Raw genomic sequence first — 17,813 nt, forward strand, 5'->3', positions numbered from 1 at the left:
AAGTGGGCTGGGGTCAGGTGCCAGCTATTTCTGCGGTCAATCCCAACTCTGGCATGCACAGCTGCAGCACCTGGGCAGGTCGCATCTGAGTGTCAGCTCTCCCGTCGGTCCCACGGTGAGAGGGGGTGGGAGGGAAGCTGGCGTTTCCCACTTACACCAGGGGTTGGAGATGTCACTGGAAGGCTCAATCATGTACAGCATGTAACAGGTGCTTACCACATGCTTCCAAGGACGTCAAAACCAAGCTGAATCTGGCCCACGTGTGTACTGTGTGCAAATCACTAAGTATTTTTAAATAATTCAAAGAATGTTTAAGAAGCAGGCTGTTTCCTGGAGAAATCTGGATTTCTGCTCTCTTGAGAAACGGGGCAAACTTGAGTCTGTGTTCTCACAACGTGACAAGTGTCTGACATGCCCTTGGATGGGGCCTGTACCCCCTCACCCCTGCCTGCCCCCCACCGTCTCCTGGGCCCTGCGGCAGAGAGTGGGTACCACCCATCGTGGCCCTGGTCCTGCTATTGTTCTCGAGCCCAGTGGGCTTCTCTGGGTCCTGTGGGGTATCCCAGCTGGTGCATGCCTCCTCTGTGAGGCCCAGACTGCTGCCCTGTGCCCTCACCTGTCCTGGGGTACCGGTAGGAGTCTGTCTTCCTTTCTTCTAGCGCAGGAGAGGGCACGTGGATGATCTCCACCTCAGACTCATCGACTTCCTCATACAGGATCCGGAGCGTCTTGCAGCCTTCTGAACCTGGGAGGGGGCAAGGGAAGCTGCTGGGGGTGCTATGCGTCCCTGCTCCCAGCCAATCCCTCTCCTGCATGCTCAGGGCACTCCGCTCTACCATGGCAGGGCCCCGAGAGCATGAGCCTCAGGGCTAGAACCCCCAGCTCTGCTACTTACTGGACCGCAACCCTGTCACATCTCACCCTGGGGCCCGTTTCCTTACCCTGACAATGGGAATAAGAACGGAGCTAGTCCCAGCACAGAATGGCATGGGAGGTGGCCCTACGGGGTGTTACATCCTCACTAAATTCCTGTGCTGGGAGCCCCCAGAACCTCAGAATGGGGCTGGATTTGGGGAGAGGGCTTTAGAGAATTAAGATGAGGTCATTAGAGTGGCCCCGATCCAATGTGACTGGTGACCTTATGACAAGAGACGAGGACACAGACGCAAAGGGACGAGCATGTGAGGACGCAGGGAGAAGACAGCTGTGTGCACGCCAAGGTCGTGCCCATAAAGGAGAGCGCCCTTGGGCGGAACCGGCGCCCTGACCTCAAACTCCCCGCCTCTAGGACCAGCACAGTAAATGCCTGCTGTTGAGCCACCCCATCCGTGTGGAGCTTTGTTCTGGCGGCCCACACAGAGGAACACGTGGGGGACGGCTCAACAAGGCTGAGGGTAAAAACCATTATGAGAAGTGTATGAATCACCGGGTGGTGACAGTTTAGTCTGGAATGCGGGGCTGGCGGACGTCATGGGGAAGGAGCCCGGGGCCATTCCTTCCGAGGCTTCTGAAAAGGGTCCCTGTCTCTGCAGTTTCCTGTACTCTTAACCTATGACTCCCCACGGATGGACCAGGGATGCCTCCAGGACCAGCGGCCCAGCCCTGCCCAGTAGAGCACCAGAGGGGCTGAGGGGCTGGCCTGAGGCCATGTGGTTTGAGACTGGCCGCGCAAAACCAGTGCCTAGGACTTCTGTGTCCGTCCATTCCACATGGAGGATTCTTGGGCCTCAAACGTGGGCACTCTTGGGTTGCCGTGGTCTAAGAAAAGCCCTGTTCCTCCATGCAGGACAGCACAGGAGGTGACCATGGCCATGGGGTCTGGGAGAGGGCCACATTGGGGGGGGTGGCTGTGGCATTCGGGGTCCTTCCTTAAAGGGGTTTTTCAGCCACGCTGGCATAGCAGAGAAAGGACCTGTGAGAACATCTAGGCCAGCCGATCTCAACCAGGTGCCATTCTGTGTGGTAGTCAGAACTCGAGTAACACATCAAGCAGAGGTCAGGGACGCGCTCAACAGCCCCCACCGCCCCAGACGGCTCCCAGCAGAGAAGGATCCGGCCCATGACCAGAGCACTGAGGGAGAGACATCCTGCTCTTGGCCATTGACCCTGTTTTACGGACCAGGATAAAGCGGTCCCACGCTTCACGTCTGCAGGGAGCCACGGGCTGAATGACCTGACCCAGGGCCCTAGTTCCAGAGGCACAGACTACAGGGGCGCATGATGACCCTGGGCCAGGTGGAAGGAGAGGGCGCGGCGGCCTGCCCCGTAACCGGCGAGCCCGGCCGGCTCCCAGCAGTATCCGCACGCCTCAGGTGCCTCTCTGATGCGGGCAACCCCTCCTTTTCCCGGGAGCCAACGTCAGTGTGTGCTGCCAGCTGCTTTCCAGCACAGCATTTAATGTCTCGCTTCTGCTGACGGTTAGGACCGTAAAGACTTCCCTTTCAGTCAATATAAGGACGAGGTGAGCTGAACTCGAGGCAGCAGTGCGCGGCAGACAGGGCTCTGACGGCGCAGGCCGGGGTCCAGCGCCCAGGAAGCGCAGCTGTCACGGCTGTGCGCCCCCCTGAAGCTCCCCGAGGCTCGAAGGCCACGGAGAAATCAATTAGCAGTACAAGAGGGTCTGACGCTACCGGCACATATCCCAGAAACAAGTCCCCCACCCTTAGAAGACGGATCCTGCTTGACTGAGTACCAGAAGGGACGAGACAGCCCCACGGTACGTGGGCAGAGAAGGAGGTACAGAAGAACCCAAGACCGGCTTCCTACAGAAGCTGCTGGCAAACCCCATCGAGACCGAAGCCGTGTGCAGCTTCAGCTCAGCTCTCTCACAGCTGGAACCTTCTCAATGGCAGGGCTTCTGATCCTCGGCGCTGCTGACATTTAGGGCCAGATCATTCTTTGTGGGCTGGGCCGGCCTGGCCACTGTCGGACACTGAGCAGCAGCTCTGGCTCCGCTACTCAATACCTGTACCCCCAGGCGTGACAACGACAAATGTTTCCAGACGTCACCCAGTGTCTCCTGTGAGCAGAACTGTCCCTGGTTAAGAACCACTGAGAACTCCAAGAAGGTCAGGATATATATAGAAAGATGTTCATTGCGGCATTGTTTACGACACAAAGCAAAACCAAAAACAAAATCTGGAAACAACCGAAGTGTCCGTCCGCGTGGAACTAATTTAAACCAGCTGTGGTCCATCCACGCCCCAGGGACAGCTACTCTCACCAGAGTGCCCTGTGTGCGGACCGCAATGCACTGAAGGTTCCTGCCCCCAAATTCAAACGTCAAATCCTATCCCAAGGTGGTCAGCCTCTCGGGGCTCTGGGGTCCGGTAACAGCAGCCTGAATGGCTCGGGACACGAGTATTGACAGCAAGGATGCCGAGGTCTGTTTTAAGTGAAAAGAGCGAAGAGCAGAAAAGCAGGTAGACTGGAATAAAAGGACCGCGCGCGAAAGTGCTTTTATAAACGCAAAGGCCTACCCTCCCAGGAGGCCGCAGGGCACCACCAGTAGCCAGTGAAGCGGTCAAATTCTTCCTGGATGACGAAGGTGGCCACGCCTGCAGACCTGGGGTCATCGAGGACGCTGGGTGAGCCTGGACGGAGAGGGAGCCGAGTGGGGTGAGGAGCACAGTGCAGAGCAGGCCTTTGCCCCCGAGCACTGCGGACACTCGAGGCCGGAACATCCTATGGGTGAGGGCGTCGGGCACACTGAGGGGTTGACCTGCATCCCTGGCCCCCGCCCACTCGATGCCAGAAGCATCCTCAACCAGCTGTGACAGCTAACAACGTCTCCGGACGTGGCCAGCGTCCAAGCTGCCTGGGCTGAGCAGCTTTGGTTTAGAGAGAGGACGCAGGGGCTCTGGGGCAGGGTGAGGGCCACGTGACCACAGGCCACGGCCGGGGCAGAGCTCCACACACATATGCCGGAGGATGAGGTCACTTCTGGGGAGCAGGGGGTGAGGGAAAACCCAGAGAGCATGTGAGGTCCGAGCCTGACAGGAGTCAAACAGGAGGGCAGAGGCGGGAGGGCTCGCATGAGCAGAGAGGCAGAACGAGTGCCTGGTGGGGGAGACAGGGCACCGTGGCCGACTCCCGCAGAGGAAACCACGAGCCAGGCAGCTGGGCTTCCTATGGGGCCAGTGCGAGCCATGGTAGGACCACACGGGAGGGCGAACCGTGCCAGCAGGGTCCAAAAAGCTGCTTGGGGCTCAGGGGTAATGCACCAGGAATGGGGGCCACTCCAGGAGCTGTGCCAGTGGCCATGACGGCTATCCACACGGGTGCCGCAGGTCTCCACCCCCAGCCCCTGGGCCAGGACCGCGGCCCCCTCCCTGGCCTCACCTCTGTGGCAGAAGGTCAGCCGCCGCTCCTCGCCTGTCTCAATGTTGGCCACCCACAGGTCATTGCTGTTGATGAAGGAGAAGAAGGTGGGGTCGGCAGGGCAGATCTTGGGGTCCATCCGGGGCCCAGTGCACTGGGTCTTGATTTCCAGGGGCTTCATGGGGGACACCTGGGGACACAGAGGCCTGGCTCAGGGGGACAGGAGGCCACCCAGCCCCCCACCCCAACCCCGGCCAGTGACCAGGGCTCACCATGAAGCCGTTCTTGCCCCCGTCCCGACAGTGGAAGAGGCTGTTGCTGGCCTGGAAGAGGAAGAGGCCGCTCTCGCTGTGGAAGTCGTAGGAGGTGATGCCAAAGACCCCCAAGCGCTTCCGCTCCCGAAGGAGCTCCTCCTCCCGAGAGTAGACCCCGTGGTGGGGTGTGGCCTAGGGACACACAGGGACGGTGCCGCGTCAGCAGTGCAGCCAGGGAGCCCGGCACCCTGCGTGTGGATCCTCTGGTCTGGGCACTCCTGGGAGGAGTCTGCCTGCAGTCCATGCCAGAGAGAACCTTCTGCTGAGCGGAGCGGTTCAGGGCAGCTCCCAGGGGGCCAGAGCGGGCCCGAGCCCAGAGGCCATGAGGGTGCTCAGCAGGCTGGGGAGACCAGGGCAGGCTGACAGGTTCTGGGTTCACCAGAGACTTCCTCCTCTCTTGGCCCATCTCTGGGCTTGCTCGCACCCACGTCTGTCCACAGAGCCTCTCCAAGACAGACAGAGCTCTCCCCTGCCCACTGGCATGGAGGGCCACCCAAGGGGTACTATCTCCTGGTCCCTAGCACCAATCCCACAGACCCCTCCCTCTTGCCCTGATCACCATCCCGTCCAGCCAGAACTTTCAGTGAACCCACCCACTGGCACCCATTCCTGCTGTCTGCATAGGGGGAGCAGGACAAATTCAGGACCGCCTGACCACCCACACACTTAACCATGCAGGATCTAGGCAGGCAGACAGACTACCGTGGACACCATGCAGCCTCCCTGAGGAGAATTTGGAACACGACGCGGAGATGCAAGGAATGTTAATGGCCAGAAATGCATTTGCGAAAAGCAGAATCCAAAGCACAGTGAACCCCATGCCTGGTCAGCTTGGGGCCTACCAGGGACGGCAGAAGCGAGAGCTGTCATATCGGCACGGACAAATCCAGAATGTGCCCCCACCAACACGCAACCCCATACGTTCACACTGCTTTTACAACCAGAAAGAGGTCAACCTCAACAGACACACAGGCACCATTGGCCGTCCCCAGGCATCTTCTTCCGGGGTGAGCTGACTTTGGATGACGTTAATTATTAGCCCAGTCCCCACTAAAGGGCCTCGCGGGGTTGGTTCCAAGTCTTTGGTGAGGCATCGAAAAGGAAGACATGCTTCTGATAAGAGCTCTTATCAGAGCCCCACTCTGGGGCTTGAGGAGAGTGGGGAGGAGGGAGGCCCACCCTCTCCACAGGCTCTGCACTAGCTGCCAGGCTGGGGCCGCTCGGGGGCCCAGGGCCCATGGAAATGCGTGCATCCTCCCTTGCCCATGGGTGGGGCTCAGGGCGGCTCCTGCCTGAGCCCTGCAACGTGCGGCTCACCTGGAAATGATCCAGCATCTGCTTCCAGGACAGGAGCAGCAGGGCCTCTTTCCGAACCTTCCTGGGAATCTCCGAGTAGAGGAGGGAGTTCTCGCGGCTGCCATAAGGCATCCCTTGGGGGGAAGAGAGAAAAACCAGAATGGGGGACCTTGCCCAGGACAGGGAGGAGGTCTTGGGCAAGGGCCATCTCCAGCCAGGACCCTGGCTCCCTGTGGCTGGTTCCGCTTTGACCTCTTCCTCCCAGTGTGTCCCGGAGGCACACCCCTCCCCACGGATGCTCCGACCCTGGGTGCAAGTACATTAGCAACAGTAACAGGGTTTCCTCCCTCTGCAACGTTTGCACGAGTACCTTGACCCAAGTTACTGAAGGAAGAGCATGCAAGAGAACAAAAGGGAGGCCAGTGAAACCCGCCTCTCGACAGGCGAGGCTCCGGTCTCGGGCGTCCTTCTCCGTTAGAGGCTTGTGCGGAGGCCAAGAACTAACGCAGGGTTAGAGTAAGTGCAAACGTATGCAAGGCAGCTGGGAAACGTGCACCTGACCAGCACCTCTCCCCTCAGCACTACGGATGCGGGGCTGGCACTCTCTGGGGGTCGCTGAGCGGCCCTCCAGCCCCCACCCGCTCCATGTCAGCAGCACCTCAGTGGTGACAACCACAGACGTCCCCAGACGCCACCCACTGATCTAACCTGACCTCGTATAAGAGGACAGGAGCTGCCTAGCAAGACTGTGTGTGAATGCAGCGAGCAGGAAACAACGTCCGTCACACGGTGCCCGAGGCGTGTCACTCGGAGAGACGTGGGCCTATTTTGGCAGTAAGTCGCCGCGTCTCACGTTCCTCCCTCTCTCAGGCTGTGTCTTATTGTCAAAGGTGCTGTGGTATTCTTAATGGCAAATAAAGTAATGCCTATTTCCCAGCTGGTAGCGTCTTCAACTCAACGGATGACAGCAGGGCTGTCGTTCACGGGCAAACAATGGACTGCAGGAAGCACGAGCCCCCTCGGGCCTGAGTTTCTCCAGGAAGAAGACTCCATGTGATGCTGGCCTCTCTTCAGGACCGCCTCCCCCACGCTCCCGCTCTTGCGAGTGGGGGACGGGGATGCCCCAAGCTCGGTGCCTCCAGGGCTAGAGCCTGACAGATAACGTCTGTCCCTTTCCAGTTAGTGCGACAGGCAGCTTCTCCACGGCAATCCACGTGGTGTTTCCACTCATGAGACAAATGGCACGTGAAGTATAGTTAGTAAAAGAACGTATTTAAGGGAAAATATGAGGTTCATAAGATTTCCTTTGGAAATCGATTTAGGGAAAATGCAGAGGTCACGTAGATGTGCAGGTTAACAATGCTCACGGTCCCACGTCTAGGGACCCTGGAAGCTGTGCGGTCGCCTCCCTCATCCCCAGCTGGAGCCACAGGCGCGTGACGCTACCCACCCAGGGTGCCCACAGGGCGTCCTTCCTCCTCAAGTTCACACGACTGGTGGGGACGAGAACCATGCGGTGCATGATCCCATCTGTGCGCAATGTCCTGAACAGGCAACTCCAGAGGGACAGGACGTGGACTCATGGTTGCCAGGAGCTGGGGGCAGGGGGAGGAGAGCAATGCCTAATGGGTCGAATTTCCTTCTGGGGTGATGGAATGTTCTGGAATTAGTGGTGACACTATGAGAAACCACTGAGTTGTCCACTTTTAAAAGACTGAGCTTTAGTCTATGTGAATTAGACCTCATGAAAGAGAATGGTCACAGAGCAGCGTGCAAGGCTGAGAGGCAGCAGCTGGCGGTCTGCAACCCAGCAGCAGGAGCTCTGGACAGCCCCTGTCCTTGGGGCTCTCAGGGAGAGCCAGAGCTTTCCAAACAGGAAGTCAACAGTGCGGCCTTGCCAAGGACATCGGAGCCACCTCCTCTGCCCAGCAGCTTAATAAGTGATGGCACCAAATGGCACAAGCTAGCACATTCCCTGTGTTGTAACAGTGACACGGGGTGTGTAAGCCTAGGATCTGACTTCTGCTGTCCCTGCCCCTCCCCTGCCTTCCCTGCCTAGCTCCGCCCCAGCCCCCAACATCCACCGGGGTGGCAGGTGGCCCAGGTCTGCACAAGCACCATTTCCGTCACCATGCACTGTGGCCTCAGGAACCAGCCTGATGGACACGTGACTCGCGCTGGGCCCGGGCTCTCCCCTAGGTCATGAGGACACAAGAGGCCTCTCTTCCTTCTCAGGGACTCCCTGAGTTGTCCCACAGTCCTCTGTCCTACATGAGACACCCATTTGCAGGGGGACCAGCTGACCGACACGGAGCATGGGAGCCAACCCTGTCCCATCTTCCTGACAACAGAAGTCCTGCTCTGTTCATTCCTTTGCACTGGACTTCATCGTGCACACCTGAAGGACCCTTCCCTGAGCCTGGGGTGATTGGCTCCACATGCACAAAACGGCAAGCCTCGTGCCCACTGAGAAGGCAGGGGCTCCCAGGAGAAGCAGAGGGGCAGGCTGCACGCTGGGCCTGGCCCGCGGAGGCCCTTTCTGCTCCAACCATAGACACCAGCTGGCTGCCAGCATTCCCCTAGGGGCTGCGCCAGCATAAAGACTATCGTAAATACATGGCGGCTTCAGGGAGGTTTGCCTGAAGAACTTAGACATGACGTGGAAGTTAAGGGTACCCCAAAGGTACTGAATGATACAGACAGGTCAGCTCAAGGGTGAGCAATGTCACCCCGAAAGAGGCAGGATGGCTCTGACATGTCCTAGGAAGGTTCTGGGGTCTCAGACAAGTCCACAGGCCTTGTCTGGAGCTGCCCCCTACCCACTGTGGTAGTCCTCCTGTAGTCCGCAGGAACCCACTCATCCCAACCCCAGACACAAGCACAGGCTGCAGACAAGCAGACATGTGATCTACATTGAGCCCATCTGGTTCCCTCTCCCAGAGGTTCAGAGACAGCTCATCCATTTCTGCTGGTGGCCGAAACCTGAGATGGGTAACCCTGGGAACATGGCAGTGGGAGGCAGGTGGACAGTGAGGGGTTATGCGTGGAGAAGAGCACGTGCCAAACAGACGCCCGGGCCCCATGCAGCTCCAGGTTCCAGGGCCATGACACGAGGCCTGAGGGGGGCTCCCTGGCACACCCGTGTCCTTCCTGTGAGGTGGCCCTGGTGGCTCGAACTAGCTCAGAGGGTTTCTGTCCCTTTCAGCAGCTCTGTGGTTGGCGAACCAATGGCCCCCAAATACTCAGGTCCTAATCCCCAGAGCCTGTGACTATGTTGCCTTCTGCAGCAAGACGGACTTGCAGATGGCATGAAGTTCCGGATCTGGAGGTGGGGAGAGCAGCATGAAGCACCCAGGTGGGCCTGAAATGGCATCATGTGTCTCTGTGAGGGAGGCGGAACTGTCAGACACTCGGCGGCCAAGATGGCAGCGACTTGTAGCCACAACCCAAGGAGCGCCGGGAGCCTCCAGAACTCAGAAGAGGCGAGGGACCGATTCTGCCCTAGAGCCTCTGGAGGGAGCACGGTGCAACCTTGCTGACACCTTGATTTTGGCCCAGAGAAACTGATTTTGGACACCCGGTCTCCAGAACTGTGACAGACAACATTTCTGCTGTTTTAAGCCACCAAAGCCGGTGGTGATTTGTGACAGCAGGGGCCCCAGGAAATTCTTCCAAGCACCCTACCCGGGACACCAGCCTGAGCTTGAGTTGGCGAGGGGGGGGAAACTATGCTGGGAGTCACGGGATTGTGGGGAAGACGGAAGCAGCAGCTACCACAGCCCACGTGTCCTGGCTGTGTGTGACCCCAGGAGCCACGCCCCCTCAGGTGAGGGACACGTGAAGCACGCCCTGTCCTCCCGCTCCCGGGCCAGAGCTGGCAAACTCTTTCCTGTACCGTGCGTATTTTCAGCTTTGGGGGCCACACGGCCTCTGCTCCAACGACACCTGGAAGCACCGCTAGATGGTACGGAAACGAACGGGTGCGGCTGGACGCCGGTGAGACTGCATGTGCAAAACAGACGGCCATAGCTCATGGAGCCCTGTGCTAGACCATTCCTCTTCTAACTCCGCGCCCGCCAGACCACTGTGCGGCTTCCATGTACCTCTCTACGAGGAGGGGCTGCGTCGACTCTGGGAAGGGGAGAGCTATGCGGCACCCACGGCGGGGTCAGCCCCGGGCAGAGGACAACCTGTGTTCATGGATGTGCACCACCCCTCACCCCAACCCTGACAGAGGGCCCAGCCGGCACCAGCATTGTCCCCGGGGCTGTGGGTCTTCAGAGGCCGGTGGGGCCCTCGATGTTGAGTGGAGAGGCGAGGCTGCAAACCTGCCCCCGGTCACCAGTCGTGTGTTGTGCTGCTTCCGAAGGAACGTGCTCAGCCCGGTTCCTGTGGGCACTGTCAGACCTTCGGGCGAAGCAAGGCAGCGTTCACTTGCTCAATAAGACATTCACTGCCCACCTACCAGGAGCCAGGCCTGCCTGAGGCCTCACTGGTGCCGAGGACCTCTCACCTGGCCGGCGGGGAACACAAACCGGTCAACAATCGCAGGTGGTGTACCCAGTGCTGCTTACCGGGCACACGCCCCAGAAGGAAGTTACTAGCCATTCACGTGCTTATCCAGGTATTTAGGGAGGGGATGGCAATCCCGTGGCCAGCCACCCTGTGGTTAGCTCGCAGTACGCACGGTGCACAATCATGGCACCTTTCCTTGAGCCTTAGGGTCCTTCTTAGCATACCGGCCCACGGTGAGCACTGGACTTACCGGTGACTCCCACCGCTAGCAGTCGTTCACTGGCCTGGCCCGGGTGGCTGGGAAATGACTGAGGGGGGCAGGCCCAGCCGCCTGGGACTGGAGACAACCTCAGGGGCTCAGAGCTATGTCCAAGGCCCAACCATAGCACTGCTGCAACAGCGGGCCCCCCTCTGCTTTGCTCCCCTGCACACCTGACCCCCCAGGGCACCACGCACCAAAGCTTCACTGTAAAGAGATGTCACCGTGGGTGCGGTGGGCTTGTGGGGCATTTTTCCCAGGGCCGGGACCATCTTTTTGGACCTTCTAATAGGACCAGCTGGCCTCTGGAGATGAGAGACTTTAGTGTCCCAGAGACCCTGCCGCAGTCAAGGGGGCCCGCGGGGCCTGCGGGCAGCCGGAGGGCTTACCTAGGTAGTAGAGACGGTGGGAGTGGGGGCTCGACTCATCCGCCTTCTGCACGAACTGGAAGTCGTGCGGAGCCTTATTGACGATCAGGCCCGAGTTCTTGCGGCTGCCATGGATGATGTTCCGGAGCCCATCCCACGAGTGCTTCTGCACCTGGAAGCGGGATGCCGGGTCCTCCATCTCGACCGCATCGCCCCGGTCGGACACTGGCACCCCGGTGGCCATCCTCTCTGTCCCCTCAGAATTCAGCGAGAAACTATGAGCAGGAGGGGACAGGGTGGGAAGAGGGTGATACTCAAGTTTCACTTACAGGCTGGCCCCTCGTCAGACACTCCCAACCTCCCCCAGACGAGCCCCACCCCCATGCCACTTTCCCAGTCCCCCTAAATATGTCCCAAATTATTCTCTTTCCAGCGACCACAAACGCTTCTGAAGCCCAAGCCGCTGCCACCTCTGATTCCAACAGTCTCTCGACAGAACCTACACACCCACTGCAAATCTGGCCACACTGCTTAAAGCTCTTCCTCGGTTCTCCACAGCCCCTGGGGTAAAAACCAGTCCTTGTCATGGCCTTCAAGGCTCTCTGTCCTCTGACCCCTGCCAGCCTCTTGAACTTACCCCTCTTTATCAGTCCTCCAGCCAAAATGCCCTTCTCTCTGCTCCTCAAACAGGCCAGACTCCTTCCTACCCCAGGGCCTTTGCATGTGCTACTTCTGCCCAAAACACTCTTCCCCTCTCTTTGCTTGACTAACTTATCAAATCTCTATCTGTCAGGTCCTCAGAAACCTTCCATGACATTCTGTACTGAAGCCAGTCTCTCCAATAGTCTTTCACGTGCTGCCCACCCCACCATTGCCCCTGCCTTCAGAGTATTTGTCACAATGGTCGGTTTGTTGATCTCCTGTCCCATTCACAGCAGTGTCCCCAAAACCTCATGAGGTCCCTGGCTCCCAGCAGGTATTCCACAGAGGGCCATGGAATGACTATCTTGCATTAAGCCCACCGGGAGACACTCACGTGCAAAGAACTGAGCATAAAGAATTGATTGGCAAAGCTCATCACTCATGCCATCCAGCTGCGGGTCCGGCACGGCAAACTCTCGTGTCTCACAAGAGGGGCTCAGAGAAACAGGCAGCTATGTTCAGGCAATGTGAGAACCCCAGATTAGGGGATGGATGCCCCTCAGGACAGCCCCTCTCCACTCTCCTCCAGTTCCCTGAACAGCTGTGGCTGAGGCGCCCTCCCTCCCTCCTCCCACCCTTGCTGTTGAGCACATTTCTTGACCGGACTGGACTGGCCAGGCAAATATTTGTCTTAGGGAAATCTAAACACAGCCACAATGACCCAGTTCTGAAAGAACCGGGGTCTTGAGTGAGGCCAGCCAAACTGAGCAGGGCAGCCTCCCTTTCGTCCGTGGGCATCTAATGGACTAAGGCCTTGCTGGATGCTGGCACTCCTCCGGCTCCAGGATTAGCGGCTTTGCTCCAGGTTTACTGGCTTTGCTTTGAGGGTGGAGTTTGCGGTTCACTGGTCAGAAGTGGGAGTTGCTACTGCTAGACCCATGGGCAGGGACAGCACAGGCCAAGGGCTTTAGAGAAGCACCTGGCAGAGCTGTGCCCTCCCTTCACACGGGTGCCCTCCAATTCCCAGAAGGCCTTGCCCCTGCCAGTAAGAGAGTCCGCCACCCCCCACCCAGGCCCAGAGTCACCATCACAGGAGAAAGACCCCTGCCTGCTGCTTCAAGAGGCAACAGGAGAGAAACACTTTTGAGTATGGCCCCTGTGGGCCAACTTTCAGAGTCCCCTTTCCCACCTGACCCTGTGTCAGATGAGAGGCAGAAATGCCTCCCTTGCTCGATCCTACGTGACCCAGCCAGGGCTGAGGCGGGGGAGGGGGGAGCACAGCAAGCCAGGGCTTCTTGCCCCCCAGCCACAAAAAGCACACTCAGTCCAGTACTTCCTATGGTGGCTTTGAAGACACAGATCACAGGCCATTGGAACTTTCAGGGCCCTCGGGTCAAATAAGCCGAACCAGAGAAGACAGGAGACTCCCCGAGGGTCACATGCAGCGTGTCCTGGCCCACGGCAGAGCTGTGGTTTACCTCTAGAGCAGCGCAGGGCACGGGCAGTGCTAGGCAGGGCCCCGGGGCCCAGGCCAGGACAGGCTGAGTGCTCCAGAACCCACATGGCCCAGAGCACTACTGGCAACAAGCCCAGAAAACCAGGCCAGGGGACTCCTCTAACCGGCCCAGCCCCCTCCCACTCCCGAAACTGCTGCCACAATTGAAGCCTTGCTCAGAGCTGAAAAACAGATCACGACCTCCAGGGCTCCCAAAGGGGACCCCATAAGCTAAGACCCTGGTAGAAGCACTCACAAAATCACACAGCTAATTTCCATAGCAAAGGACAATAAAAAAGATCTTGCCTCCGATCACTGCAGAGAGCCCAAGGGGCAAAAACATGATCCAGGAGATGAGAAATGAAATGCGACATTGGGAGAAACTTCTAGGAATCTTCTAGACGTAGCCAGGAGGCCTGAGCTCCCAGACAGGCCAAGGCTTGGTGCTACGTCCTGGGCCTCCACTCACCTCTCTCCTCCCCAGAAGCGGAGAGAGACTGCAGAGGAGGTGAGGGACGAGGAAGAGGTTAAGTAAATGCCGCCCTTCCCATCCTATGCCAGCCTGTGCTGGGCTTCTCCACTCAAGAGTTTACACAGCTGGGGAAATGAAAGTGGATTCCAAGCCACTTAAGCCAGGTCCACCTCCAGTTTCCTTCTGCCAGTCAGCAGGACACCTCACAGACCACGACGCCACCAGCACGTAGCCCGGGAGTTCCGGTACAGTCACGGTCAAGGCCCCAGGGGACTTCTGCGATCTGTAAGCCGGTGCTCCAAGACCCAGGACTACTGACCCACACGCACACACACCCCCGGGGGCATCCACCAGAGACCCAAGCAGGGCCTGGGACGAGGGAAGCAGACAGAAAGCAAGAAGAAACTGCAGATTCTCGGTGCTGGCTGCCCGTCTAGGAGCGTTCAGCCGACCAGAAAGTGATAAGCAGGAAGGAAGGCAGGCGCTAGGGAGGTGAGGGGCGGGGTCCTACTGAGCTCCAGGGAGGAAATGCCTGAGTAGCCCTGGGGACACAAGCCGAGTCCCCACAGGTGGGGGTTCCCTGGAAACAGCAGGCCATCCTCTGCCCTACGAGGGCTGCCCCTGGCATCACGTCGGCCTTCTGCGGTCACAACCAGCCTCCACAGACAGCATGCAGCCCAGCCTGTGCCTGCCAGGGCCAGCCTCCACAGACAGCATGCAGCCCAGCCTGTGCCTGCCGGGGAGATGATGCACGTGGGAAGGGGGACTCGGGTCTCCATCACTAACCGACCACCTAACGTGTCTACGCACCGGACACTGGGAGCTGTGTCTGGGGAACGAATCACTGTGCTCAGCATCACACCTGTCTTCCAGAACCTCTTAAATTCCCTTCCTGCCTCATGACTTGTACTTGCTAAAAGCAAATGAACCCAGGAGTGGTAGAAACTGACAGTGAGGCAGGTCCGCTGAGCGGAGGACTTGCTATGGTCTTCATCTCATGCAAGGCCCCAGACACGGGATTCACCGAGTGCCCGTGCCTCGTGTGTACAATTATGATTACTTCTCACTGCAAGCTTGACAGCCGAGTTCAGGCGTCAGCCGCATTTGGGAGGCTGGAAAGTAGGCTCAGGTCAAATGACCTGCTCAACATCACCCTCACAAGGAAGCAGAGGGGAGCCCATGTCTGCCGGACCCAAAACCCACATCCTAACCACAGGCCAGTGCTTCTCAGCTGGGGCTGATCCTGCCTGACGGGGCACCAGGCAATGTCTGGGGAGCTGCTCACCCCCCTACAACGCCTGGAGGGCCCCCACAGAGAATGACCTGGCCCCATGTCAGCAGTGACCAGGCTGAGAAACCCCGCACTAGCCCGCACTGCCTCCTCATGCAAAACAGCCAGAGTCTTGGGGAAATGCAGAAAGGTAGAGGGTGGCAGGGGGTGGCAGGTATCTTCCCAGACCTATGACATTGTCGGAAATTTGGGAACCTCTGCAACCCCACAGATCAGGGCTCCTAAGGCCGCATCCCTTACCTTCTCCAACCTTCTGTGTTCTCGTGGTCCAGGCGGAGCTTCTTAACCTTCCGCATTAACCACTCGGCTGACCTCAAGACAGTGGGGGAGCCTGTGGGCAGAGAGACCCAGCAGTCTGGGAGTGCCCGCTCTCGGCCCTCCTCCCCTTCCCATTTCTCCAGGGACACCCAATGCCAAGGGCATTCTGATGAGGCCCTGCCCAGAAATTCAAGAGTGTGCCTGGCCTTTGCCAGAATACAGCATCTTTTTTGTCATGTAGGTGCAGTCCTCCCAAGGCGAGAAGTCCCTGAGAAGAGGGCAGTTTCAAATGACGCCAAGGACCCCATCCTTGGTGCTCACCAGAAACTGAATAATCCCTAGTTTCCCACTGTGGCCACTCCCTGATGGCCTTCCTGACCTCACCTTCTCCCCTTGCCCTTGACCATGATCTCCAGCCACGCTGGCCTTACTCTCCCCTACACACGCCAACTCTTTCTCACCTCAGAGCCTTCGCTCTCGCCAGTCCTGCTGCCTGGGATGCCCTCCCCTGCTTTCTGTACGACGTGCCCCCTCTTCTCCTCCATGTCCCAGTATCACCTCTTTAGAGGCCTTTCCTGGCACCCAGTCCAAAGCCACTGCTTTGTCACCCCCACACAACGCCTGGTCCTCCTGTAGACCACTGAGTCTGGGACAGTGGTTCTCAAGAGGGATGACTCTGCCCCACCCCCGCCCCGGGCAATGTCTGGGGACATCTGTGGTCATCACAACTGCGGGTGCTCCAGGCACTGAGTGTGCAGAGGAGGAACTCTGCATTCTTTATTTGGGGGAACAATTGAGTAAGATCCTTAGGCCGTCCCTAGGCACTAAAATAAACCTCTGATGGGTCAGATAGTATAACCCCAGCATCTGTGAGTCACCTCCTCTCTCCCTCCTACTTAGTTCACATATTTAAATGGTGCAACATCCTAGGACCTCAGTAGGTCAAATGATTATGGAATATAGAGTCTCTTGGGGGTGAACTGAATCCCCTAACCCAGGGGGATTCAGCCAGGGCCGATGCTGCTCCCAGGAGCCATTTCTGGTTGTCACGACTGGAAGGCATGGTGCTGGCTTGCAGACCAGGAAGGCTGCTAGGCATCCCACAGTGCACAGGACACCCACCTCCACTCCCCACTGCAAAGAATGATCTGGGTGCTGAAGCTGAACACCCCAGCTCTGGGTGAGTGAGCACTCTTCCCTGGGATGTCAGCTCCAGGAGGGGCAGGCCTACATCGGTCCTGTTCCTTCTGTATCCACGGAGCCCAGAACCATGCCTGGCACACACGAAGTATTTTTGGTCGAATTAATGAGTCCCTGCGCTCCCTTGAATGCTGTCTAAAGGGAGCCCTCGTTTGGTCGGCGACCAAACACCTTCTTGAGGAGCCAGGCCCCTGGGTGGGCAGGTACCCAGATGCTTCAAGAAAAAGAAAGCAGCGCGTGGCCCCAGGACTGAGATTGTAGGAGAGAGATGAGGCAAAATGTCACCATAAGCAGCACTGGTCTCACTCTCAGTCCTGTGGTGAAAAGAGGGGCCACTGTTGTCAGAGATACGGGGTTCAAAGCCCGGCTCTACAACTTCTGGTCTCTGGGACCTTGAGAAGCCACTTAACCTCTCAGTGAAGTTGAGTTAGGTTAAGTTTAATCTCTCGGTTAAATTGTGCCTCAATTTCCCAGGCTACTTAAGACGGTACCTACATCAAGGGCTGCTGTCAGGATCAAGTGCTCAAGTAAAATCCCACATGTGGCAGAACCTACATGACAGCTAATACTGTCAACTAAACGAGTTGCTGAAAATCATCCCGCCATGGGGAGAATTAGACCAAAGCTCCTTTTAGGGCCAGGATCCCCATCAACTGCTGACTGAGCGCCAGGCATCGTGTTTAGGTGTGGGGGGGGGGATGCAGCCACACCTTCGCCAGATCCGGTTACAGTCAACATTCCCCGTTTCTCCCACAATCTTCCAGGGGGTTCTTACTGGGGCAGCTGGAGGGAGATGCTGGATGGAAAGAAAAGTCTCCAGCAAAGGCGCATAAAGCCACAGACACTGGCCTGGGTCCCAGCCAACCACCCTGGAGGGCAATGACCTCAGGGTTATAGAAAACCACTTCCTGCAGACTTCTGTATTCTGGAGCATGCAAATGAATCCCACTAGCCCACACACCAGCCATCATGGTCACCCCACCCCAGCACAACTGACCTTCTAGAGGGTCCAGAAAGCCTCCATTCCGGCTGCAGCTGTGGGACACAGACCTGGACAGAACGAACGTGTCATTAATGTAGCAGGTTAATGGAGGGACTGGCTAACAACTTGCTCTCCTTCCCTGCGGGAGTCCTGATTGTCCAGGCTGATTGGCTCTACCTGAGCGGGTTCTAGAGCTGCCTCACAGCCCTGCAGTGCTGTCTGCGTGCCCGAGCTGCAGCCGGGAGAAAAGACCTCCCATCTGGCCTAATTCTCCCAGGAACCAGCCAAGGACTACACCACAGCGCACACCTCCAGGGCTTCAGTCCCAGCTCCTGGAAAGCACGTTGGTTCTTGCCACTGAGACAAGTGACTTCCTCACGGTGGGGGGCGGGAGAGCGGCG

The 17,813-nt window shown here is 58.2% G+C and overlaps 1 protein-coding gene across 4 annotated transcripts in view; it reads right to left on the reverse strand.

Annotated features, from left to right (window-relative positions):
• LOC100483794 (dipeptidyl peptidase 9) overlaps positions 1–17,813 on the reverse strand; it is a 38,993-nt gene that overhangs the window by 20,531 nt on the left and 649 nt on the right. For 3 of the 4 annotated variants that reach the window (XM_034657554.1, XM_034657557.1, XM_034657558.1), the window contains exons 2-9: positions 17,428–17,480; positions 15,213–15,303; positions 11,094–11,347; positions 5,952–6,064; positions 4,593–4,766; positions 4,342–4,510; positions 3,480–3,593; positions 617–745 (exon numbers count right to left, since the gene is read on the reverse strand). In XM_034657554.1, the coding sequence (XP_034513445.1) occupies positions 617–745; positions 3,480–3,593; positions 4,342–4,510; positions 4,593–4,766; positions 5,952–6,064; positions 11,094–11,347; positions 15,213–15,268 (1,009 nt within the window). In that variant the 5' untranslated portion in view covers positions 15,269–15,303; positions 17,428–17,480. The remainder of the gene's footprint in view (positions 1–616; positions 746–3,479; positions 3,594–4,341; positions 4,511–4,592; positions 4,767–5,951; positions 6,065–11,093; positions 11,348–15,212; positions 15,304–17,427; positions 17,481–17,813) is intronic. The other variant, XM_034657555.1, reaches the window with a different exon arrangement.

This window comes from Ailuropoda melanoleuca, chromosome 4 (assembly GCF_002007445.2).
Source record: "Ailuropoda melanoleuca isolate Jingjing chromosome 4, ASM200744v2, whole genome shotgun sequence".
Taxonomy (NCBI): domain Eukaryota; kingdom Metazoa; phylum Chordata; class Mammalia; order Carnivora; family Ursidae; genus Ailuropoda; species Ailuropoda melanoleuca.